This window comes from Chiloscyllium punctatum, chromosome 3, assembly GCF_047496795.1.
Source record: "Chiloscyllium punctatum isolate Juve2018m chromosome 3, sChiPun1.3, whole genome shotgun sequence".
Taxonomy (NCBI): Eukaryota; Metazoa; Chordata; class Chondrichthyes; order Orectolobiformes; family Hemiscylliidae; genus Chiloscyllium; species Chiloscyllium punctatum.
In genome coordinates, this window is record NC_092741.1 from 41,612,744 (window position 1) to 41,638,926 (window position 26,183).

General features: G+C 45.5%; 1 protein-coding gene across 1 annotated transcript in view; it reads left to right on the top strand.

Annotated features, from left to right (window-relative positions):
* The window catches only part of LOC140458021 (probable methyltransferase-like protein 24), a 92,595-nt gene that overhangs the window by 38,900 nt on the left and 27,512 nt on the right, over positions 1–26,183 (top strand). The window contains exons 3-4 of the mRNA XM_072551987.1: positions 16,723–16,856; positions 25,056–25,284. Coding sequence (XP_072408088.1) covers positions 16,723–16,856; positions 25,056–25,284 — 363 coding nt within the window. The remainder of the gene's footprint in view (positions 1–16,722; positions 16,857–25,055; positions 25,285–26,183) is intronic.

Below are 26,183 nucleotides of genomic sequence, written 5' to 3' on the forward strand. Positions count from 1 at the left end.
GCAGTCACCTTCCCTCCTGCTACTCAATGAGTTGAGATTTGTGGAATAATCACAGAGGGATGTGATTTTGCCCTCCGAGGTGATGAGAAGGGGAAGTTAATGGGTGAGTTGGCATTAGTGAGATATTCACCTCCTTCCGGCTAGAGTCCTGGGTGACCGTTTTTTGTTTTAATCAAATTGTTTGGATGTGTTCAACCTGGGCCTCCTGCTTTAGATGCAGGGGCACTACTACAACTCTACCTCCCCCTGACCCAGGTGAGCTTCTTGGACTACTGCCAATTAAGGCCCTTTAAATGGTCAGTTAAAGGGCTGAACTCACCAGCTCTCCCCTGCCTCCCTGTCTTCTCCCAACTAGAGACGATGCTGACCTGGTTGCTCGGGGTGCAGGGGGTTTCCAATTGCCCAATCTGGGGGGTAATGGAAGGACAAGGAACTTGGCCTCTGTAAAGCTGCCTTGGGCCTTGCCTGTAGGACCTCCCCCTGCCATTCCTCCTCCTCCTTCCCTCTCGACTCCCAGCCCTTGACAAGACGATTACAACTAATTTCCCATCTCACCCTGAAGGGTAGGTCAGAACTGACAGACTTTGAGACCCAGAGACCATCAAAAACAAACAGCTCCCAGAGTACTTGAATTTTCTAATCATGAACCTGTGCTCACTTGACGTTTTCGAGGACGCTCTCCATTTGAGAGGCTTTTATTTTGCAGGTGAGTGGAGTTTGGATGAGAAGTGAATGCCTGTTGTACTGTGGGGGCTCTCCCTTGCAATCTGAGAGGTGCTCCTGAACAGTGCTGCAGACCGAGACTGCGTTTCTGATTTTACAAAAGAAACCATTTCATTACAGCACGGATTAAGAATGAGTTATTCCAAACAGCTGGAAGCTGAAATTGTAGGGAGTGGATTCTGGTGACAGAAGCATCCTGACTGAGTACCATCGTATCTGCACAGTCTCAGTTTGGTGTGTGCTGTGCTGGGTGAGAGATCTCACTAATAAAGATCTCTGGTCCCAGCAGCTGAATTGAGATTGTGTCACTTTGGTGTCACACACTGGGGGACAGCAGGTTGGCTGGAACCAGCCTTCAAGCCCACGTACAAACAGGTAGACAGACCATCAACCCTTGTGAAAGGTCCCCCACCTTTTTAATGGACCTTAATTGACCTCATCCTCAATCCCACCTTTTCTCCCCCTACCTGACAACTCTCTGTTTGAAACATTTCGATGGAGACTGAAGCAAGTTGCAGATTGTGAATAAGACGGTGAAAATATTGCTTTCTTGGAGCAGGCCCAGCTATGTCTAATTTTATGACCGATTCCCCTTGTACTGTGTTCTCCCACTAGAAGTCACCGTTCCTGTGTGGTAAATATAGGATTGCAATATCCTGTTTGATTTTTGTTCTGGGAAGGTGGGCTGAGACAGAGGTGGGCCGGCCAGAGTGTACCTGGTGACTGACCAGAGCTGTAGCGAGGCCATTGGGCTGCTACAGCTGCCTCTGTTTTTGACTGTTGGCCTATTTATAATGATGAGTTAGGCCTTCCAACAACTCCCCTTCCTCTTCACCATGAACTCCACGCACCCTCTGTGTGCCCCATCGTATCACTAATAGCCCCTTGTGCTCCATTATACCTCTACATCCCACAGGTATCGTCAATAGCCTATCACCCTGTACCTATAATGGGTAGCTTCATGTTTAAAATGAATTTAACAGTAAATTAACCTTGCAGCAATCTTATTGAACAAACACAGAGAATTCTGGAGAAAACCAGTAGGTGTGGCATCATCTGTGGAACAGAGTCAATGTTTCGAGTCCCGTATGATTTTTCAGAACTCCATTTCTGAAGAAGAGTCACATCAGACTCGAAAAATTACCTGTTTCTCTCTCCACAGATGCTGCCAGACTTGGTGGGCTTCTCCAGCACTGTCTGCATTTGTCTCAAACTTGTAGCTTCTGCAGTATTTTTGCTTTTAATCGTTGTAGAGCCATCATTCTGATGCATTTCATTACAATAAAAATCTCGTAAACTCACTCAAAATTTCAATCCCTCCTCAGCTTGAGGGAACAGCAACCAAACGGATGTAATTATTCGCTGTAATGTGCCGTGCTCCTTACTGCCCTGATATCATTCTGATGAACCTATCTGTATCTTCTCCCAAGAGCAGTGTACCCTCCCTGAACTGCAGACCTGAATTCAGTACTGGGGACATGGCTTGACCAATTGTATGTGCAACTAAATGGTCACTTCCTCACTTTTTCTGCCCCAGTCCTCTTACAATAAAGGGTTCCAACAGCCTCTGCCACCACTCAGTATTAGCTTTGAATGGTTTATGTACATGGCACCATTCATCTTTGATCTTCCAGCTGATTGGAAAGTTCCACCAGCTCTCTCCTCAATGAGCTGGGATTTTTCTATTAACATTGGCTGAAAGTTTTGGGAAAATGAGACTGTCCCCTCCCTACCTCAGCCAACCTTTTCAATTTCCAAGTTGAGTTTCTGGTCCAGGAGACTATAGTGCCTTGTTAAACACCTTATTACCTTCTGTATTACTGACATGATGAGGTTAGTTTGGCTAGTGCCAATAGCATGATCCCTTCTGCCTTTGCACAATGTTTGACAATTAACCTCACTTCACACACAGAGGGTGGCCGGGAATGCAGCAGACACTGTCAGAACTGAGCCTTGCCTGGTCTTCAAGTACTCCTGCACCCCACCCCCCCAGAACCCGTATGTCCCCTTTACCTCTGATCACAAGTAGCCTGTATGTGTCTCGGCACAAAATAACTCCTCAATATAGCAGTACTGAGAGGCCTTGTCTCTGGCTGAAATGCGCAAACTGCTGTGGCTTGGCAGGCAAGGTAGGGGTGCTGTGGGCATGCAGGTGGTTGCTAGGTGAACGAGAACTTTGAGATACAGGCTGTTCCCAATCAGTGAGCTCGATGCCCGACCATACACAGAGAGGCGTGCCCTCACAGCAATCTGTCATACCTCACTGCTGCTAATAGTCTGGGTTTCCTGTGCATCCACCAAGAGGATTGGTTAAGGGCCATGATGGCTGCGAGTGGTTGGCACATGCCAGAGGGCACTTTGCAGGCACAAGGGGCGCTTGATGTCTGTGGATCATGCCTGAGGTGCTGTTTGGTCCTAAACAACATGGCAGGCCTCAGAGCAAGCTCTACAAAAAATTAAGAAGTCACCCGCTCTGATTTCCATATCAAGAATTTGCTAAAATAGGAAGGTGAATGTTAATGAACCAAAATTGGGGTGTTTAAGGAGCTATATTCTCCCCGTTAACTGGCAACTCACCACTGCCACCCAATAACGCATAAAAGATGGAGCAAGGTGCTGCCAACATTGGGATAGACCTTGATGGACCAATTCTCATCCAATTCTGCCACAAATCTGGCTCAGACCCCCTTTGTGTCCAATTTTTAAACCATTGACTGGAAGGTCATAAGATGATGAGCCTGCACTGAACATGACAATAGTAATTGGGAAAAGGTCACTCTGCATTCAGAACCTTTACACACCAGGAGCGTGGTTAATTGCTCAGTAAAACAAAACTGTGTCATTTGGATACATTATTGTGAGAAGATGCAAGATGTAACATAAATGAGTCAGTATCCCTCCCATCTCGGAAGTCCCCATGGCCCTCCCAGGAAGCTCCAATAGCAATGTGACTGTGACTTCACCCTCAAGGGTTGAAGCAGTTTCTCATGAGGTGGCAGCTGGGACTAACTTCCAGGCACTCTGCTGGATTTTAGGAGTCTGAGGGACTGATCGGATATTCCCTAACACTTTGTGCTGAACTTTCCAATGCAGGTGGAGAGTTAACATCTAAATGGCCAATGCTGTAGGTAACCGCAGCTAAATACAAGCTGAGTACAGGAACATGTGCAAACCCCAGCAGAGTTGCAGATTACAAGACTTGATAAGGAATGATAAAAATGCCTGGAAAACCAAAAATTGCAGTCGGGAAGCTGGAACGCTTTGAAGATCTTTAGGGACCACAACAAGCCCCCACCCCTCCTGGATAAGAAGGGGGCAATGGGAAGTGGGAATATTGTGGTTCAGTCCCAACCGAACTGAGCTGGCAGGGTACCAGAAGATTAAGCAATAGTTGTGAATGAAGAGATGGCTAAATATCAAGTGGGTATCGATCCTGCAGAGGAGAATCAAAGTGCAGTTTGATTGAAACACAGGACAGACCCAGAGGACTGTATTCCTCAGGGGGTGGACTACATTTTCTGATCAGATCTAGCAATAGTGGCTTGAGGCATGATTAACACGCATCCTGCGTAAGGAGCAGTGACCCAGTTGCAGTCAGTTTCCATGCTGTTCCTGCCGATTGTGATAAAATCAGTTACGCGTAATCCAAAGTGGTGCCAAAGTGGTGGAGCAGCTAAAAGACCCAGCCAGTGAACGCCCTGCTGATGCTCTGTGCTTGGGCGGATTAATGCTTTCGAAAATTGTCCACAACGTTTTCAATTAGAACTCTGACAGAGACAGAAAACTTTGATCACATTGGTTTGATCTGAATTCAAACCTGGCTCCCAGAGGTGGGAAAGGCAGGGTCTTAACTCGCTTTGCTGTTCAACCCCATGAATCAAAAATGAAGAAGCAATGATATGGAGAGGTAGACTTCAATTTCAAATCTAAAAAACCATTAATAGGAAACTCAAAATGCTTTGGCATGCCAGTATATAATAGAGAATATAAGTTCCTCCCTTCTTTCCAAAGTTGGCCAACATGTAATATAGTTAATCATTTCATCCAGTCAGATTAAATCAATGACATATGTTCATCAGAGTAGACAGCTGGCTGGCCATTGTGTAACCCTGCATTTAAAACAAAAGAGTTCGACAGAAAGGAAATGGAAAGAGATCAACAATAACAGGCAGCAGGAAATGTATCTGAGCTTCTCACTGAGAGGGCCTCCCCTTGACAAAGCCACTGTTCAGCTACAGGGAATTTAACTGAATGAAGCACTAAGTAAGGAGGGAAGGTTTGGTGCCTGTTTGGAGCTCACTGACCACCTAAAGGTGTTCGTACCTCAGGTCAGTGCTGTCAATCAGAGCTGCAGAGCCTCATTGGCTGAGAATATGGGGCGGCACGGTGGCTCAGTGGTTAGCACTGCTGCCTCACAGCACCAGGGTCCCAGGTTTGATTCCAGCCTCAGGCGACTGTCTGTGTGGAGTTTGCATGTTCTCCCTGTGTCTGGGTGGGTTTCCTCCGGGTGGTCTGGTTTCCTCCCACAGTCCAAAGATGAGCAGGTCAGGGGAATTGGCCATGCTAAATTGCCCATGCTAAATTGCCCATTGTGATAGGTGCATTAGTTGGAGGGAATTGGGTCTGGGTGGGTTACTCTTTGGTGGGTCGGTGTGGACTGGTTAGGCCTGTTTCCACACTGTAGGGAATCTAATCTAATACAGGCTGCAGAGTTTGGATTATGTAGGCCTCACACTGACCCAAGCTCGACTGTAGCAACAGCTGGTTGTAAAGAAATGTTGGCCAAGTGTGAAATGTCTTAAAGTGTGTAAGCGTGAAAACTCAGAAGGTGCTGTATTCCTTCCACTGTCCCGTGCACCTCAGAAAGCTGGGAGAAAGTAAGGATTGCATGCTGGAGATCAGAGTCAAAAAGATGTGGTGCTGGAAAAGCACAGTAGGTCAGGCAGCATCTGAGGAGCAGGACAGTTGATGTTTTGGGCTAAAGCCCTTCATCAGCAATGGTGGGGTGGGGTGGGGGGGGGGGGGGGAGGTGGTGGAGGGAGTTGAAGGAGGCTGAGAGTTAAGTAGGAACGGGGGTGATGTAGGTAGCTGTCAAAGTGATAGGTAGATGCAGGTGGGGGGTGATGGTTATAGGTTGGAGTGGAGGGTGGTGCGGATAGTGGGAAGGAAGATGGACAGATAGAACAGTTCAAGATGGCAATGCCGAGTTGGAGGGTTGGATCTGGGATGAGGTGGAGGGAGGGGAGATAAGGAAATGGTGAAATGGGTGTTAATGCCGTGTGCTTGGAGGGTCCTAAGATGGAAGATAAGGTGTTCTTCCTCCAGGTGTTGGGTGGCTTGGATTTGGTGGTGGAGGAGGCTAAGGGCTTGCATGACCTTGATGGAGTGTGAGGGGGAAGTTGAAGTACTTGGCTATAGGGTGGTGGGTTGTTTGGTGTGTGTGTCCCAAAGATGTTCCCTGTAATGTTCCATGAGTTGGAACCTTAGAAAGCTGGACAATAAATAAAGATCTCGGAAGAAAGCAGAGGCCTTTAAAATGTGGATGTTTAGATAGATATCTAAGCATAACATTCTGTCTCCTGACCATACTGAATGAGGAGGTACTTACATTTTCAAGTGCAAAAAGAAGCATGGAGTGACGTCGCAAAAAGACACTGTCAGTATTGTGGTCATTCAGTCAGAGCGGTCAAGGTTCTTTTCAGAGGGCAGAGTGTAGAGGTGGCAGGAAGAGGGCTTGGGTTGGACATTGTTGGGTGGTGTCAGTCATAGAGCGGTTCCAGATGAGCTACAGTCAATGTGTGAGGATGGTGCAAGACAGACAGACCAGGCAGGAGTAGCTACAAGCAGCAGCAAAGAAGTCTCACTTTTCCAATTACACCTTGAAGGGGTTAGATGTCAGATGCTCTGATATTAACTTGCCCCTCGCCTGGCTGAAAATAAGGGCAGCAACTTAACCCTTCTGAGCTCCCTCTCCTCCCACCAGATCCCCATATAACCCAGCTTCTTTCGTCTCCTGAAGGTGTTGCAGCAGTTAAGAGCATTAAGACCAGTTTGTTACCAATTTGCTGTTTCTGAATAATTATATGTCCCCAAATGTATTGGCCTTTGAGGGGGTGAAGTGCAGAGTTGCACAATTGGACAAACAGAACGAGACTTCACACCATCAGCATAGTACTTGATCTGAGGAGCAAAATATTCCTTTCCCTTCAAAATTTAGTGGAAGAATTTAAAATAATAATCTTGATAGTAATGACATTACTCTTGCCAGAAAAGAGTCTCAGTCAATGTTTCCATTCTTCAAATCAATGAAGACACTTGGTACAATCAAGCTCAGTCCAGACAAGGTTCAAGTGGACACAGTCCTTTTCCATCGATAAGCTCTCATTCCTTACTCCAATGGGAATCCTGAACTCATGTGCCTGGTGCACCGTCAATAAGCAACACGCAAGGATTTCACTCCATTGCTCATCACCATCAGGTGAGGGTTAATATCTGGGCACTTCTGTGTTAAGTGGAGCTCTCAATGGATAAGAATTATTCCGGGGCTATATAAAGAAGAAAATAACAAAAAGCAAAATACTGAAGGCAGCCAAAATCAGCAAACTGAAGCTGGTTTCAATGAAGATTAAATAGACAAACAACAAAATCATATTCTTTGAAAACTTATATTCTAAACTTTATAGAATCAGCACTGAGACAGACCATTGACCTGTTGTACATGTACAACCCTTCCTTGGAACTTTCAAATTAAATTCAATTGTCCTCTTCTTTCTCCTTATTCTGCTTCATTCTTCCATTAAACCTATTGAAGACAATGGGTAAGTATTTGATAATGTTTGCCTCTAGAGTGCCTTGTGATAAAGATACTGTGTTCAAAAAGTGCAAGTCTGTGGAATCCTGCGAACTCCCTGCTTCATTCTTGCTAACTCTAATCATTAGACAATGCCAGTTTTGGTCTGTGAACAAGTGGGAACAAACTTTGGTGACTTAACTTCTCAAACACTTACAGGATTCTGAAACACTACCCCCTGATCTCTCCTCCCCTTGTTAATCATCTATGTTCGAGTGAAGATACTCCTAAATTTAAGCAATAATAAAAGCAGAAAGTGAGACTCAAAAAATGGATTCATAATGTTCACTCTGTTACTCTTTGCGCTAATACAGCCAGACCTGCTGATTTTCTCCAAGTTTCTGTTCTTGTTTGTGATATCTAGCTTCCCCGTGGTAATAGTTTCTCTCTTTATTAAATCTCCCTGTAACTTTCCTCATCTGTGCACAGAACCGCAGTCCCTCATCCCAGATCCCATTGTAACGAATTGCTTCTGTACTCTCTGCCAGCCTTCACCTTTTACCAAGAGTAATACCCTGGTAAATGAGAATTCTGAAGATTTGCCTTCACTCCTCTACCCATAAGAGAATCTCCATAAGAGAATGAAATTCATCATTTTTGCTGTGAAATAAGTATTGTCGCTCTCTTACTATGAGTGTAAAAGAAACATCCATTCAAGTCTGGAGACAGTTAATTGGTGCTGAGCCATAGTCTTACTGAGAGGCCTGAGGGGAATTTTCATTGTCATTGAATCTGGCAGGTTTGCAGGATTTTATGAAGCTTGTGTATTGTCCTCTCACTGTAATCATCACATCTTCATTATACCTTGCAAGCAGCATAGCAAACAAGTGGACTTTGTGTGTTCTGCCATTCTGCCTTCCCAAAATAAATACAGAATTCCTTTCCTTGAGAGCTGGTTGAAATTAGCATTTGTGGTCCATCGGCACGAGCATTCAAAGCTCCCAATTCTAATGGGACAATTGCCAAAAAGAATAGAAGGTTTGTCCATATGCTTTGAATTGAACATTTTATAATTGGTTTTCCTCTGCATATGGAGTGGTATTCATTCGACTGCGTTAAAAATTACAGTAACCTGTTCATCATTATCTGCAATGATAGCCACCGACATTTTTCCTGAAAGAATAGTTCAGGCCCCTTATTTTTCTCACTCAGTTGACGGAGCATTGGTTTGAGGACAAGAAAACAGGGACATGTGCTCGAGCTCCCTGCTTGCACTGCATTGAGGTGAGAGCAGGACATGGAGAGGTACTAGCCCGCACCGACACCCCACTCCCTGTAAACAAAGCCTGACCTGAGGTGGAGAGAGCAAAACCTCCCAAATACAATGGAGTGCACATATCACAGTGGAAGTGTTCACTCTGTACCTGTCCCCACAGAGACTGCCAGAGCTGCTGGGTTACTCCAGAACTTTATGTTCTTATCTCAAAATATCACGGTGGTCCGTGGCAGGGCATTCCAGATGTTGTCAGTCCAAAGGCAGCTGCATCCCAAACATAATCCCCTGTATCAGCTGCTGGAAATTTGTCACTGCTCCCTGTGCGCTCCCACCCGTAACATCCCCAATGCACTCCCATTATAGCTTCACCAGGGCATTCTCACTGTAAAGTCATCAATATGACAGGAGAAATCGTACGCCTAGCCAAGAGGAAAAGGGAAGCGTACATAATGTCCAGGCAGAACGGGCCCTGGAGAAATATCGGAAGAGTAGGACCAGTCTTAAACGAGCGATCAAGTGGGCTAAAAGGGGTCATGAAATAGCTTTAGCGAGCAGAATTAAGGAGAATCCCAAAGCCTTTCATTCTTATATAAGAAGCAAGAGGGTAACTAGAGAAAGGGTTGGTCCACTAAAGAATAATGAAGGAAGGCTGTGTGTCGAACCTGAGAGAATGGGTGAGATTCTGAATGATTACTTTGCATCAGTGTTCACGGAGGAGAGGGACATGATGAATCTTGAGATTAGAGATAGAAGTTTGGTTAGTCTGGATCACGTTGACATAAGTAGGGATGATGTGTTGGGTAGGCTAGAGGTTATTAAGGTGGACAAATATACAGGCCCGAATGAGGTCTATCCCAGGTTGCTGAGGGAGGCGAGAGAGGAACTAGCTGGGGCCCTGACAGATATCTTTGTGGCATCCTTAAATACAGGTGAGGTGCTGGAGGACTGGAGGGTTGCTCATGTTGTCCCCCTGTACAAGAAAGGTAGTAGGGATATCCTGGGTAACTACAGACCAGTGAGTCTGACGCCAGTGCTGGGAAAGTTGCTGGAGAAGTTATGAAGGGATAGGATCTATTTATATTTAGAAAAGAATTGGCTTATCAGCGATAGGCAACATGGTTTTGTGCGGGGGAGATCGTACCATACCAACTTAATAGAGTTCTTCAAGGAAGTGACCAAGTTGATAGATGAAGGAAGGGCTGTTGATGCCATATACCTGGATTTTAGTAAGGCGTTTGATAAGGTTCCCCATGGTAGACTAATAGAGAAAGTGAAGTCACATGGTGTGCAGGGTATTCTAGCTAGGTGGATAAAGAACAGAGTAATAGTTGAAGGGAGTTTCTCGAAATGGAGAAAGGTGACCAGTGGTGTTCCACAGGGGTCAGTGTTGGGGTCACTGTTGTTTGTAATATACATAAATGACCTGGAAGAGGGCAATGTTGGTATGATCAGCAAGTTTGCAGATGACACGAAGATTGGTGGAGTAGCAGAAAGCAAAAGTCAGAGAATACAGGAGGATATAGATAGACTGGAGAGTTGGGCGGAAAAGTGGCAGATGGCTTTCAGTCCAGACAAATGTGAGGTGATGCATTTTGGGAAGTTTGGACAAATGCATGAGTAGGTGGGGAGCAGAGGGATATAGCTGCTTGAGATTTGGGCGACAGGTTTAGACGGTGGATTTGGATCGGCTAAGGCTTGGAGGGCTGAAGGGCCTGTTCCTGGTCTGTAAATTTTCTTTGCTCTTGTTCTTCAATACACTTCCACTTTTACTTTCACCAGTGCACTCCCACTGAAATGTAAATTTGATGTGACTAATAGATAACAGCAACACAGAAGGGAATAATTTGGCTCTTTGGAAGAGGGGCTATGTATGTACTGTATATATGACCAGAACCTAGTTCTATCAGTGACTTGGAATCTAGAGATGTTAATTGTGGGACAAGATTGGGATTTGGGGGGGGGGGGTGGGGTGCATGCTGAATGTGACATGGCACCTGACCCTCCCTGGCCCAGCTCCTTGTGTCTGATCTCTCCCCCAGGAGGGTCAGGTGCTTTCTATCGGAACACACAGTTCAAGAGCCTTACCTGTCCCAGGGAAATGTAAGAATAAGTAAAATCAATGCATTTCTTCCCACAGTCAATCTAAAGTACATTCTGTGGGCAATTTCTGTTTCTCTGCAACTCCTGCAGATTTAAAGTACAATCTTCCTTTTCATTTATGTACGACTGTGGACACTTGAATAATTGACAGTGTCCTGAGGAGGTTGCAGCATGTGGGTAGGAGCTGGGATTGTGTGGGAGTCCTGATACAGCTGACTTGGCTGTGGAAGTTGAAACATCTGATAGGCACTTACTCGGGATCTGGGACCCTCTGGAAAAATCCCCAGCACAGAAACTTTGGAAAACTCCTGATGCTCTTACCTGAATAATTAGCCAGGGAAAGCCAGAGGAATAAAAACCTATTCTAACTCGCTCCAGCTAACTATGAAACTGAACACGGTTACCCCTCCCCACTCTACTGTATAGTGCCGAGAGTGTGGTGCTGGAAAAGCACAGCAGGTCAGGCAGCACCCAAGGAGCAGGAGAATCGACGTTTCAGGCATAAGGCCTTCATCAGGAATGAGGCTTGTGGGCAGGGCGGGGGAGGGGGGGGGGGGTGAGAGATAAATAGGAGGGGGTGGGATTAAGGGGAAGGGAGCTGAGAATGCAATAGGTAGATGAAGGTGATGGAGAAGGTGATTGGTCGGAGAGGAGGGTGGAGCAGATAGATGGGAAAGGTGATGGACAGGTTAGGAGGGCAGTGCCGAGTTGGAGGCTTGGGACTGGGATAATGTGGGGGGGAGGGGAAATGAGGAAGCTGGTGAAATCGACATTGATCCCATGGGGTTGGAGGGTCCCAAGGCGTTCTTCCTCCAGGCTTTGAGTGGTAAGGGTTTGACAATGGAGGAGGTACTGGACCTGCATGTCCTTGGCAGAGTGGGAGGGGGAGTATACTCATTCCTGACGAAGGGCTCCTGTGCCTCAGATGCTGCCTGACCTGCTGTGCTTTTCCAGCACCATACTCTCGACTCTGTTCTCCAGCATCTGCAGTCCTCACTCTCTCCTTCCCTGTATGGTGGTCAACATTGGCATATTAAATCAGTTCTGGAAGGCACTGCCATTCTCAGGCCTCAGAGGACTCGCCTACAACCAGTAAGATAATGTGAGGGGATGCTGTTGGATTGCCTTCAACCCCTTTGAGCAGATCCTCTGAAATGGGGTTTCCCACCCAAAGTAGTAACCTGGAGAAGATGAAGCAGTACAACTGGTGCACAGGTTGAACCAGGATGGCAGAACAGGAATGGCTTTGCTGTAGCTCCCTGCTTTACAAACCTGAATAAAGGGACAAGGAACAGCCCCTCGAGCCTGCTCCACCATTCAGTAAGATCGTGGCCAATCTGATTCTAACCTCAACTTTATATTCCTGTAGATCCCCAGTAATCTTTCCTCCCCTTGGTAATCAAGAATCTGTCCACCTCTGCCCTAAAGATATCTACGAATCTGCTTTTGTGTGTCTGTGTGCGTGTGTGAGTGGGAGAGAGAGAGAGAGACTGTATGTCTGTGTGTGTGTACGGGTGTGTGTGTTTGAGAGTGTGTGAGTGTTTGTGTGTGTTTGAGAGAGTGTATGTGTGTGTGTTTGAGAGTGTGTGTGTTTGAGAGTGTGTGTGTGTACGGGAGTGTGCGTGTGTGTCTATGTGTGTGTACAGGAGTGTGTGTTTGAGAGTGTGTGAGTGTCTGTGTGTGTTTGAGAGAGTGTATGTGTGTACATGTTTGAGAGTGTGTGTGTGTGTACGGGAGTGTGTGTGTGTGTGTCTATGTGTGTGTACAGGAGTGTGTGTTTGTGTGTGTGTATGGGAGTGTGTGTGTGTGTATGGGAGTGTGTGTGTGTCGATGTGTGTTTATGGGAGTGTGTGTGTGTGTCTATGTGTGTGTATGGGATTGTGTGTGTGTCTGTGTGAATACGGGAGTGTGTACGGGAGTGTGTGTGTGTGTTTGAGAGTGTGTGTGTGTACGGGAGTGTGCGTGTGTGTCTGTGTGTGTGTACGGGAGTGTGTGTCTGTGTGTGTGTGTACGGGAGTGTGTGTGTACAGGAGTGTGTGTGTGTGTGTATACGGGAGTGTGTGTCTGTGTGTGTGTACGGGAGTGTGTGTGTGTGTGTCTATGTGTGTGTATGGGATTGTGTGTGAGTGTGTGTCTGTGTGTGAGTACAGGAGTGTGTGTGTGTGTGTACGGGAGTGTGTGTCTGTGTGTGTGTGTACGGGAGTGTGTGTCTATGTGTGTGTACAGGAGTGTGTGTCTATGTGTGTGTACGGGAGTGTGTGTCTGAGTGTGTGTGTACGGGAGTGTGTGTGTGTACGGGAGTGTGTGTCTGTGTGTGTGTGTACGGGAGTGTGTGTCTGAGTGTGTGTGTACGGGAGTGTGTGTGTGTACGGGAGTGTGTGTCTGAGTGTGTGTGTACGGGAGTGTGTGTCTGAGTGTGTGTGTACGGGAGTGTGTGTGTGTACGGGAGTGTGTGTGTGTGTCTATGTGTGTGTATGGGATTGTGTGTGAGTGTGTGTCTGTGTGTGAGTACAGGAGTGTGTGTGTGTGTACGGGAGTGTGTGTGTGTACGGGAGTGTGTGTGTGTCTATGTGTGTGTATGGGATTGTGTGTGAGTGTGTGTCTGTGTGTGAGTACAGGAGTGTGTGTGTGTGTATGGGAGTGTGTGTCTGTGTGTGTGTGTACGGGAGTGTGTGTCTATGTGTGTGTACGGGAGTGTGTGTCTATGTGTGTGTACGGGAGTGTGTGTGTGTGTACGGGAGTGTGTGTCTATGTGTGTGTACGGGAGTGTGTGTCTATGTGTGTGTACGGGAGTGTGTGTGTGTGTACGGGAGTGTGTGTCTGTGTGTGTGTGTACGGGAGTGTGTGTCTATGTGTGTGTACGGGAGTGTGTGTGTGTGTACGGGAGTGTGTGTCTGTGTGTGTGTGTATGGGAGTGTGTGTCTATGTGTGTGTACGGGAGTGTGTGTATGTGTGTGTGAGAGAGAGTGTGTCTGTGTTTGCTGTCATGTTTCTCTTCTGATGCTAATGCTCAAATAACAACTTTTATTGGAAGAAATGTCACAACCTGCTCAATTATGGGCTCTGCCTTTTGCCGATCCATAAAGTTCTGATATTAAAAAGCTCTCAGATCATGAAGATGAAAAGATTGTTTATTTTGTTATTTCTAATCAGATGAAAGAGTGGGCTTGCTCCTCTGAGCCTGAATATTCCAATGTTTGTTTTCACTAAGAAATTCTTTGTTCTTGGATTGCGAGTAAACCTTTGATAAATAAGACATCAATACAGTGAATGTTGCTCTCTGTTCACTTCCACTGAACTCTCTTTTGTTGTCAGTTTGCCATTTAACTTCTGTGGCCTCCAAGGCTCTCAATGCACCCATTGAAAACCAACAGTATAATCTCATTACTCCCAGATAAGCCTAATAATTATCTAGGAGTGTGGAGAAGGCAATCTCTCAATTCCAGTGACCCTCATCCATTGCTCAAGCTTCAGTTTCCTAATTTGCAATGTCATTGGATTTGTCTGACTGAATTACTGCTTTGAAAATCAGACATTGTCTTTGGATTAGAAACAGAGCACTGTTGCAGTGAATGTTATTCAATTAGAAGTGACTGACCTTTTTGGTTACATTTGATTTTCTGTTTGCAGATGAAGTCTCATTTGAACCCACATGGTTAACTCCCATTTGTTCTATTTAGTTGGTGTATAATCTCGTCAGGCATCAATAACAGTGGTGTGACTGCCCACACGTGTGTGAAAAGCAAATGTTTCTGAGCCGGCTCCATTCCCATATACAGGGAGGAAGCAGAGGCTGGCTCCCAACCCTTGGCAGAACTGAGTGACGATTCATTACATTAGTCCTCTGCCCAGAATAACTTGTCCTGAGATTGACTCGAGTCTCCCTGAGGACTCTGGGAGGCCCAGGAATAGCTGTCGGCTTGCTGTTCGTGCTGTACCGAGGCAAGGAGTGTATACTTCCTCAATCCTTTCTCCCAAACTCTTCCACTGCCTGGCCCCCTGCCCCACCTTCTCCACGGCCTTCTCCTTGGAAACAACCTGATTTGGTGTCGTGCCCAATCTCTCTCTGTTTGGCTCGTTTGCTTACGTGATGCACTCTTGTTCACACTTTAAAAAAATCATTAAAGGTGCTATATAAAAGTAAGTTTGTTGTTGGTTTGATTGGTGACTTTATTCAGGAAAGGTAACTTGCAAAGGCAAGTACAATGTCTTCTTTCACCTACAACTCTGGGTGGCCGCGCTGTGCAACCAGGGTTGACCTTGCCAGAGTCGAGAATGTGTTGCTGGAAAAGCACAGTAGGTCAGGCAGCATCCAAGGAGCAGGAGAATCAACGATTTGGGCAAAAGCCCTTCATTAGGAAGGCCTTATGCCCGAAACGTTGATTCACCTGCTCCTTGGATGCTGCCTGATCTGCTGTGCTTTTCCAGCACCACACTCTCGACTCTGATCTCCAGCATCTGCAGTCCTCACTTTCTCCTAGTTGACCTTCACCTTGCCTGAGCTACAGTCCAGCTTGCTCTGCATCATTTGGCTTGGCCCACCCTGTCCTAAGGCCTGTGTTTTGCTGGAACTCCAGTCTCTGCTCCCAGGGAAGGTCTCTCCCTGCTGCTATTACTAAATGCCCTCTAAAACTGCAGATAGTTACAGATGGGTTTTGTTTAGTATGTGTTATGTAATAAATAGCTCAAGGTAATTAATTAAGATCTACCATCGTGAGAAACACAATGTTTTATCTATTCTTCTGATTAATTTTTGGGATGTAGATGACATTGGTCAGGATGGTATTTCTTTGGAGTTGCTCCTGAGAAACCCCGTGACTCTCTCAGCTACTCCAGGCATTCATCAGGCTAACGTCTTCCGCCCAAACATCTTCATCTGCTTCCCTCCATCATCAGGCCATAAGTTCCCTGTCACTCCCATCTACAAGAAGCACTGCAGAAATTCACCAAAGATCCTCAGATAGCATCTTCCAAACCCAGCACCACCTTCACCCAGAAAGACAAGGGCAGCAGATACCTGGGAACACTGCCACCTGAAAGTTCCCTTCTGAGTTGCTCTCCATCTTGACTTGGAAATAAATCATCATTTCTCCACCGTCGCTGAGTCAAAATCCTGGAATTCCTTCCCTAAGGCTACTGAGGGTCAGCCCTCAGCACGTGGACAAATGCGGTTCCCAAATGCAGCTTGCCACTACCTTCAGAAGGGTAACTAGGGATGAGCCCAAACATTGATACCCACATCGCTTCAATCAATAAAAATAGCACCTTGCTGTCGGACTGCCATCCTGCGTAGGTTTATTTCCCTGTAACAGCAGCAAGTAAGTTTGGGTTTTAATGAAAGTTCTCTCTTTTAGTTAGTGTTTTATTTTCATTTGTTGATATCTGCTGTCTATTTCTGGATTTCTTTATAACTGAAGTCAAACTGCCGTGGTCTGATTAGACCTCATGTTCTCAGGTTAATTAGTGCAGGCCCCTGACATACTGGTCCTGGTAACATAGCCACTGCTCTTCACTGTGCTGTGGTAAATAACTTCATTTTACAGCCTGGTATTGATATTGGTATTTCTTCCTGTCTGAGATGGCTGTGCAACCTCAGATGAGATTGATGTATTTACCACAACTGTGCATCACAAAATGTCAATCACCTCCAAATGAGAGAGTTGAGGGATATTTAGAGTGGGTGGGAGACTAGAGTTCAACTCTGAGCGTATTTAATATCGGAGCATGGTCAAAAGGGCTGAATGACCTCCTCCTATTAATTTATATCTTTGTATGTTCATACATCACAGCAGTTTTCTTCCACAGCACTAATTCCCTTTTTGTCACTGTACAGATTTCCTGTAATAAGCCAAATGAGGAGATTGACAGTCTGGAACTCAGCCAGGAACCATGGCCTGTTTGTCTGGACAGTGCTTTTCACCTTGTTCAGCAGATCCGCAGAAAACAGTGCAGGGTTTACTCAGTCGGGTGAGTGTGATTCTGTGCAGTCTGGTCTTCTGATTACATGTCAGCAATGGCAAGCTGTATTCAGCAACAACAGTCAGACTGGACCTGAAGACACCTAACTAATGACCAGAGTGGGGAAGGAACTGAGATTTGTCATTGAAAAAGTGGTGAGAGTGCTTGGCCTTCCCTGGTAACACTCTCATCTCTAGGGACTGAAGATCATGAGTCCCAGTCCAGACACTTCAGCAGCAAGCTGAAGCAATGGAGTGCTGCACTGTCAGAGGTGCTGTCATTTTGTATGAGGTATTAAATTGTGGTCCCTCAGTATGTCCTATCAGGCAAATGTAAACGATGTTTTGAAACTGAGTGGATGTCCTGGTAAACCATCATCCTTGAACCAACATCAATAACAGAAATATTTCTCTGTTTACACTTTTTTGTGGGATCTTGCTTTGCATCCCACTGGTTAGTGCATTTCCTGCATTGGAAGTGAGTACACTTCAAAGTACTTCATTTGCAAGAAAGCACCTTATCACAAAAGACCATGAACGGTGTTTAAAAAATGTTAAAATGTGGCCTTGATCAAGGGGAGTCCCTCTCACTTCATTTCTGGAATTCAGCTGTTGTCCATGGTTGACCAGGAATGTAATAAGCTCAGGAGCTGTGTGGCCCTGGCTGTACCCAGCTGTTAAGGGACAGCTGGTATCTCCAATGCACCCACCCTCCCATAACATTTCAGACCAGTTGGGGATAGGGGGGAGTAGGCAGCCACTGGATTTTATGAATGTTACCCACCTTTCAAACGCTGCTAGCAGGGGTGTGTAAAACCCATCACAATGTGTGAGAGGGATACAACCGTGGAAGGATAATGGAGGTATCTGGGCCTTAACCACCAGAGTCAGGGAATGATATAACATAGAGGGAGGCCATTCATCCCACTGTACCAGTGCCAGCTCATTCATCGGGTTGCCCTTCTCTTTCCCAGAATTCTGTCAAATGTCTCCCTTCAAATATTTATCCAACTCACTTTTGAAAGTTCTATCTGAATCCCCTTCCAAATCTTTCAGGCACTACGTTCTAGACCTTGATTGGTCAGTGTATATAAAAATAAATCTCCTATTGTTTCTAGCTCTTTTGCTTATCCCCTTCAATCAAGTGCTCAGGTGACCAAAATCTTCTGTCAGTTTTTAAAATCCCCCACCAAATATCTCATCTCTCCTCCATAGCCAAAGTCCCTAATCCTTGGGATTACTCTCATAAATCCCTTCTACTCATTCTCCAAAACCTTGATACCCTCCATAAACCAGTGTTCCTCAAAATGAACCCAATACTCATGCTGAAACCAAAGCAATGGTTTGCACACATTTAGCTTCCTTGTTTACCAAGGTAGGAAACCAGTAAAACCTTCAAACTGCATACTGATATGATCCCAGTTTATGTTAGTACTGAACAAGCCAGATCCCAAACTGAAATTTGGCTTGATAGATTATATTTTCTTTTTGTCTTTAATGAGGTGATCTCTCACTGGAACATAAGCATGAAATCTTGCAGATTAATACAGATTTTCTGTATTAATAACAATATAGGAGTTTATTATGCAAATAAAATGAAGATAAAATGAGTCAAACTATTTGGATCTAATGCAAATTTAACAAGTTCAAATCACACTGTAGAATATAACTCCAAATCACCACTTGACAGCGCTCAGACCAGAGAAAATCTCCTCTGCTATCAGCTCTATAGAATTAAGTGTGGCTTCAGCTCCCACACTGAAGAATCTGACAGCTTTTTCTGGAACCTTCATACACCTGAGTTTAAATCTTCTCGGTTGCGAATAACCTCTTCAGGGCTTGCCTAAACACCTCTGACCTGGAACTGTTACTAAACTCCTTGCTCTGAGGGAATCAATTTTTAACAAATTTAAATTAGCTTCTCCCTTTCCCAGGAACAGCTACTTTACATATTCATCTTCAGCGAAGAACATTACAGAACTGCCTCAAACTGAAACTAAAATTGAAAGGTTTCTCACCAGGATGTTCTCCCCCAAACCTATATGAAAAACAAGTCTGGAATCTTTGGCCAGAAAGCCTAATGTGTATGTTATTTACTCGTAGACTCTCCATTTGTTCTTAGAGGTTACCTCTCAGAAACTGTTTTTAAAAAAAACATCATGGCAACAGAAATACTTATAAGTTCATCATTAATTCCCTTCTGACATGCAGAAAACCCAAATACCACTAGGTCAAAACTTAAAAATCTAAACTGAAAAATAAATGATATTAAAAGGTGTATAAATCCTACACTTTACATCACAATATTGGTTGGACTCACTTTGTATACTTCAAATGGATCTCCAGTATGACCACGATGTTAATTTCTAAGTAATGAGAAAACTTGACAGTGTGATTCCTGCAATGAAACTGGGATATTCCTATAGCAGGTCAAATATACTTTTAAAAAGCTCAGTAGAGCTATGCAGTTAAGAACTGGCTGAAGCTGCAGAATTATGCTCTGTCTGCAGCTCTCCCACTGGGAAGCACATTAGGATGACCCTGCAGGACTATCTCATTAAAAGCCACTAATCACAGGGCAGCCATCACTTATAGCCAACACCATGATCGCACCAAATGTGGAGTGAACTGTTCATATTTGTTAACAACTAAAGCAGCCAGGTTATTAAGGAGCCTAGTACCTTAATTTAACACCCGCAAATGTTGAGCAGTGTGGCAGCTAAGTTAACAGTGCAGCTTGAAATGATTAAGTGTTATGATTCAGTCTGTCCCACAACTGATTGCAGTTTTACGATTGACTCACGATTAACACAAGATCCTTTAGTCTGTGAGTCAGATGAACATCCTCCAGATTTTTCCAGTCTGTTGTCAAAGTGTCAGTATCAGCTCCTGTTTATGTTGTTAACCTCAGCTGACTAAAGTCAGCAATGAATTTCAACAATGCATAATGAAAATGTTAGTCTTAGCCAGGTTGAGTGTTTGCAATGAAGCAGATTAAAAATACTGCACTCCTGAAGTGGCAGCAGGAGTGGGGGTACCTCCTACAGGAAGTCTATCCATTGGAGGTATATGTCCTCAAGTCTGGGCTCTCAGACCAGACACCCCCAACACCCTCGCACCCCTTGCTGCTTGATATCTTGGACCTGGCTCCAGCAAAGCCTTCACAAGGAACAGCGTTTGTAGTTCAGTCGTTCACAATCGACATCATTACTTTGGATGTGCAGGCCAAGTATAATACTTCCAAGTTTCCTAATGACACAAAAAAAACCAGGTGGAAGCTGAGTGGTGAGGAGGATATGAAAAGGTGAATTATACAGGCTAGGTTCATGGGCAAGAACATAGCAGGCAGAATGTCATGTAAAGTTATCGCCTTTGGCTGGAAAAACTGAAAAGAGTTCCAGTCCACACAGACTGTCATGAAATGTGATATTCCAGTATATGACTCACCTCATCTTCAGTCACTCTCTATATCAGGGGTGTGTGTGTGTGTGTGTGTGTGTGTGTGTGTGTGTGTGTGTGTGTGTGTGTGTGTGTGTGTGTTGTTAGTATTTTGTCATATAAATAAACTTTACAAAAACTTGACTATCTGCCATGTTTCTGAAGGGATTGAGAAATGCTGATGTTCCAAGGGATTTGCGTGTCCTTGATCATTAGACTCTGAAAGCTCACACACTGCTGCAGCAGGCGATTAGGAAGGCACATGGGACGTTGGCTTTTATTTCAAGGGGAATTCAGTACAACAGTAAAGATGTCTTGCTGCAGTTATATAGGGCCTTAGTGAGACTATACATAGAGTATAGTCTCCTTTTGCTCTCCTTACCTAAGAAAGGACATCCTTGTCAGAAGTGGGTACAGTGTAGGTTCACCAGGTTAAATGATGCAATACTGTGATTGTTGTGTGAGGAGAGATTGAGGAAACTGGAAGTGTGTTCTCTAGAGTTTAGAGGAATGAGCACTGATCATATAAAGTTCTTACAGCAAAGTTCTGGGTCAACACACTGTAGGAAGGATGTGATGGCACTGGAGGGTGTAAAGGAGATTCACCGGCTGGTGCCCGGGATGAAGAGAGGTTAAATAAGCTCAGGTTGTTTTCTTTGGAACAGAGAAGGCTGAGAGGGGACCTGATAGAGATGTGTCAGATTCTCTTCACCGGGGTCAGGCAGGGTGAAGAGAAGCAGCTATTCCACTTAGTCAAAGGGTCAATAACAAGAAAGCATAATTTTAAAGTGAAAGGCAGGAGGTTTGGAGGGGACTTGGGGAAAAATATTTTTTGTTTACCCAGAGGGTGGTGGGGGCCTGGAATGTGCTGCCTGCGAGGGTAGTTGAGGTAGAAAACCTCACAATCTTTGTAAAGCACTTGGATGAACATTTGAACTGTCATAATGTTCAAGGCTATGGGCCTAGTGTGGGAAAGTGGGACTAGTGCAGGTAGTGGTATACTTTTGACAGTACAGACTTGATGGACTAAAGGGCCTCTTGTGTGCCATGTGATTCTATTACAGGTAGGTGCGCAAAGGCTGTCTACCCCTAGAAGGGTTTGTAGGGGCTGGCTTGGGACGAGTCTCAGAATAAGGGGACCGAGATGGAGGAATATCTTCCCTCAGAGGTAGTGAATCTTGGGTATTGTCTATCCTGGGATAGACACTCAGTGATTGAAGTCAGAGATCTGTAGGTTTTCCAGATATTAAAGATATTGATGGATGTGGGAAAAGTGTAAGGAAGATCACTTTGAATGAGATCAGCCATGATCTAGCAGAGCAGGCTTAATGGGCTGAATGGCCTGTTCCTGTATCTAGGTTCCATTTGCTTCTTTCCTTTGGGATGTGGGTGTAGTCCCAGCAGTGGCCAACACTGGGACCTGGCGCTGTTGGGACTGTATTTGAATATTCGATGGCTGTGCGACAGTTGGTGTCAATGGAGGATGTGTCCACTTAGCTGTGAGAAGGGAAATGTTACTCTCCAAATATCCTGCCCCTGAAACGCCTGGAGGGGTTAGGGTCACACCCCTTAAAGTGGATACCTTTCAGGAGAAATTTAAGGCAGGTTTAAAATGGTGAACTACATTGGTGGAGTAAATAAGGAGAACCCAGTGTAAAAATATATCAGTGACCGTTCAACACAAAATGGCAGTGGTTGGTTGGAGAGAGAACCTGAAGGGAGATGTGGTAGGGGTTTTTCACCGAGTGAGGGTTGGACATTGCGGGGTGCCATGGTGCTGCTATTCCTCACCTCATCTGAAAAGATCCTATCAATTTTGATCTTGGACTGAGGGGGGCACCCAAAGGTGCAGGAGGTCAGCAATGGACTGGTGAGCTGGGCAGAGCAGTGGCCAATAGAATTCAGCACGCTCTTGGGTAAGGGATCACACTATGAATGGTGAGGCCTTGGAAAGTACTGAAGATCAGAGGGACAGACTCACAGAACCCCGACAGTAGTAGGGCAAGTGGATATGGTGGTTAGGGAGACAGAGAATACCTGCCTTTATTAGGCAAAGTATAGAATACAAGAGAATGGGAGGTTACGCTGGGAATGTACAACACACCAGCTAGGTCACAACTGGAATACTGGGCGCAGTTCTGGTCATCGCATTTTATAGGAAAGATATGATAGCACCAGAGAGGGGACAGAGGAAATTTACCAGGATGCTGCCTGCACTGGACGGTCTGAGCGATGGGGAAAAGCTGGGGTCGTTTTCCTTGGAGCAGCAAATATTGAGAAGGGACCTGATGGAGATCTGTGAGATTATGAGGAGCACAGACAGAGTGGATAGGAGGAAACTTGCTCCAAAGTAGAGGGGACGTAGGTTTAAGGAAAGAGGTGGAAGGCTAAAAGGGAAGTTGAGGCGATATATTTTTCACTCAGGAGGTGGGAGGAGACTGGAACTCACTGCCTCAAATGGTGATTGAGTCAGAAACTCTTGCAACATTTAAACAGTGTTTAGACATCACGTGCATTGCCATAGCCTCCAGGGCTCTGATCCAAAAGCTGGAAAATGGGATAAGTGTACTCTGAACTTTGCTGGCTAGCATGAACACAATGGGCAGAGTGGCCTCCTTCTGCATTGTAAATGTCTAGAGGTCTATCTCTGCATCTATGGTGCTGCTTCTTTCATTCAATTTTCCAAGAAATCCCTGCCGGAATGAAATGTTTTTTTTAACCTGACATTCCCTCTGCCAGCCCCTTTCACAAAGCTCGGACCCCATAGTGTGACTTGCCCCTGTGCCCTTCCCGGCGCGCAAACAGCACCAGCCCCTCCTGTCATTTACTCCCCATCCCCCTCGCCTTGCCTTGCTTCCTCCGCTGAATTCCTAGACACTGGTTCTTGTGCAGTAATAACACTCCACGGTTTGTGTTTGCCGTGGAAAACATTTGATCTGTAGCCCAGGGTTAGGTCAGTCTGAAGTGCTCGGTTATTTTCCGAGATTTCAGATAAACTGAGTTGGCTGAGGTTGAACATTCGGTGTTCCAAAGGACAGGAAGCAATGGTAAACAAAAAGCAATAAATCTGCAGATGGAATCTTTTTTTGATCTGGTTTTAGATTTAAATGCAGGGAGGGCTACTCCCAGTGCAATGTTGAAGATGAAAAACATAAGTGATGTGGCACTGAGCTGTGACAGCATCAAGTCTGAAAGCGGATGGGTCAGCTGGAGACTGGGAACGGAGGTGGCACAGAGATAGCGACACAGGCTGGGTTTCAGCCAAAAGATCTAGGAGCAGAATTAGGCCATTCGGCCCATCAGGTCTGCTCTGCCATTCGATCATGGCTGATAATGTTTCTCAACCCCATCCTCCTGTCTTCTCCCTGTAACCTTTGGTCCCCTTACTTATCGAGAACCTACCTATCTGCCTTAAATACACTCAGTGACTTGGTCTCTACAGTCCTCTGTGGCAATGAGTTCCACAGACTCACACCGTCTGGCTAAAGAAACTCCTCCTCATCCCAGTTCTAAAGGATGATCCCATCACTCTGAGGCACTGCCCTCAGGTCCTAGTCTCTCCTACCAATGGAAACATCTTGTCTGTGTCCATCCCATCTAGGCCTCTCAGTATTCTGTAAGCTTCCATCAGATCCTTCCCCTCGCATCTCTCCTTGTAAACTTTGGGTTCAGAGCAGAGTCTTCAACCCCTACCCATATGACAAGCCCTTCATTCCTGAGGAAACAGCTCCTACATGTACAAACAGCCAGGCACGGCCCAATAAGTCCACACCAACCCTCCGAAGAGCAACCCACTCCCCCCCCCCCCCCCCGACTAATGTACCTAACACTATGGACAATTTAGCATGACCAATTCACCTGACCTGTACATCTTTGGACTGTGGGAGGGAACCAGAGCACCCAGAGGAAACCCACACAGACACAGGGAGAATGTGCAAACTGCACACAGACAGTTACCTGAGGCTGGAATGGAACCTGGGACCCTAGCACTGTAAGGCAGCAGTGCTAACCACTGAGCCACTGTGCCTCATGGTTTATTATGGTTGGCTCTTTCCTTGTCTGTATTTACCAGAGAGTGGTGGAGAAACTCTGCAGATCTGGCAGAAGCTGTGGAGAGAGAAAAACAGAGCTAACGTTTCACCCCTGGTTTGATATCTTTCCCAGAGAGTGGTGGAAGCGAGGTCATTGAATAGTTAAAGCGGTGTGAGGTAGTTGTTTCACTGACATGTGAGTCACCAGGAATGGGGGTCAGTCAGAATGCGGAGCTGAGACCACATTCAGATTGGTCATAACCTTATTGAATGGTGAAGCAGGCTTGAGGGGCTGAATGGTCTCCTCATTCATATTGTTACTCATGGCACCTTTCACATCCGCCAGAGAAGACCATCAGTGTTTAAAGTCCTTTCGAAAAGACAGCACCTCGAACAGCACAGTAACCCCTTGGTAACTGCACAAGGGGCATGCTCACATCTCCAGAGGGAGGTGTAAAGCCTGAGAGGGACAGGAAATCTGTCTTGAATATTGGAAATCATTTCTGTAATGTAATGGTAGTGTTCTTAGATAGTATTGATGCAAACCAAACCAGAATTCAGTTCTGGTGTCTGCAGTTTCACAATGTTTAAGAACAGCTGTGATACCTCAGCTGCAGGGAAATGGTTTTAGTGAATTGTTGGACAGATTTCCTTGCACAGTGTTTTGATTTGTGGCAATGGTTACTGCACAGCATCATTCCAGACACGTGACTTATTCAAGTTTTCTCCTTCTGTCATAGGCTGGGGAGTGGAGACAAACGTTTTGAAGTGGAAATGGCCAAAGCTGGATGTGAGGTTCATTACTTTGACCCAAGTCTCAGTGAGGCCCACGTTCAGAAGAGTGAAGGTTACTGGCACCATCGCATGGCAATCGACTGGAGAGACCCCAACCCAGCCGCTATTGCCCAGAAACAGCGCAGAACTACCAAAAGGTTGGCCACTATTATGAACGAATTTGGTCACAGGAAGGTGAGTCTTACAGTTCACTGTATGAGAGATAGCTCCTTTCCTAAGACACTACATTCCTTGTCTTTTGGTCATTTACAGGCCATCCCTGGGTTACAAATAGATTCCGTTTCTGAGTATGTTTGTAAGTCAGTGTATATGTAAGTCCAACATAAAACAGCCATACATAAATATGAGAAAACACTTCAAATTAATATTAATATGGGATCTCTCTCATAAATATCAGTGTTTGTAAGACAGATGTTGTTAAATCAGGACCCCTCATATTTCTATTTGTTATTGTTTACAAACTTGTGACTGAGACCAGGGCTGGAATCCTCTGCTCCCTCAAGTGGCAGGTTTGGGAGCGGGAAGGACACGTAGTTAGGCAGGGTCCGAAGAAGAGTCATCGGATTCAAAACGATAACTCAGTTTTTCTCTCCAGAATGGTGCCAGGCCCTCGGAATTTCTCCAGCACTTCCTGTTTTTTATGTCAGATCTCTAATCTCTGCTGTATTTTATTGGCTAGGCCGGGTCATGGCCTACCCAAACCCTGCAGCTTCTCTCCTCCCCCAGGATGGAGGTCTGGTCAGGAAGGTAACTGAGGCCCACATGTGACCAATTCAAGCCTGAGTGAAGGCAGGCCCCTAGTGTCACTGTCAATGCTGTAAATATATTGGAAGATAATAAATGGGGAAGGGGTGTTCTGTTTAACCAGGATGGAGAATGTTATTCTTACCAGGAATCGGCACCAAGAAGGAGGCTGTGTTATCACATGGAGGTGATCTGGGGCCAATCCGTAATGACCTGGCCATTTTAACCCCAGGAATTTGATCAATGTCACTACTTTTTCAGGGCGTAGGCATCACTGCCTTAGTGAGCGTTTGTTGCCATTATTAATTGCCCTTGAACTGAGAGGCTTG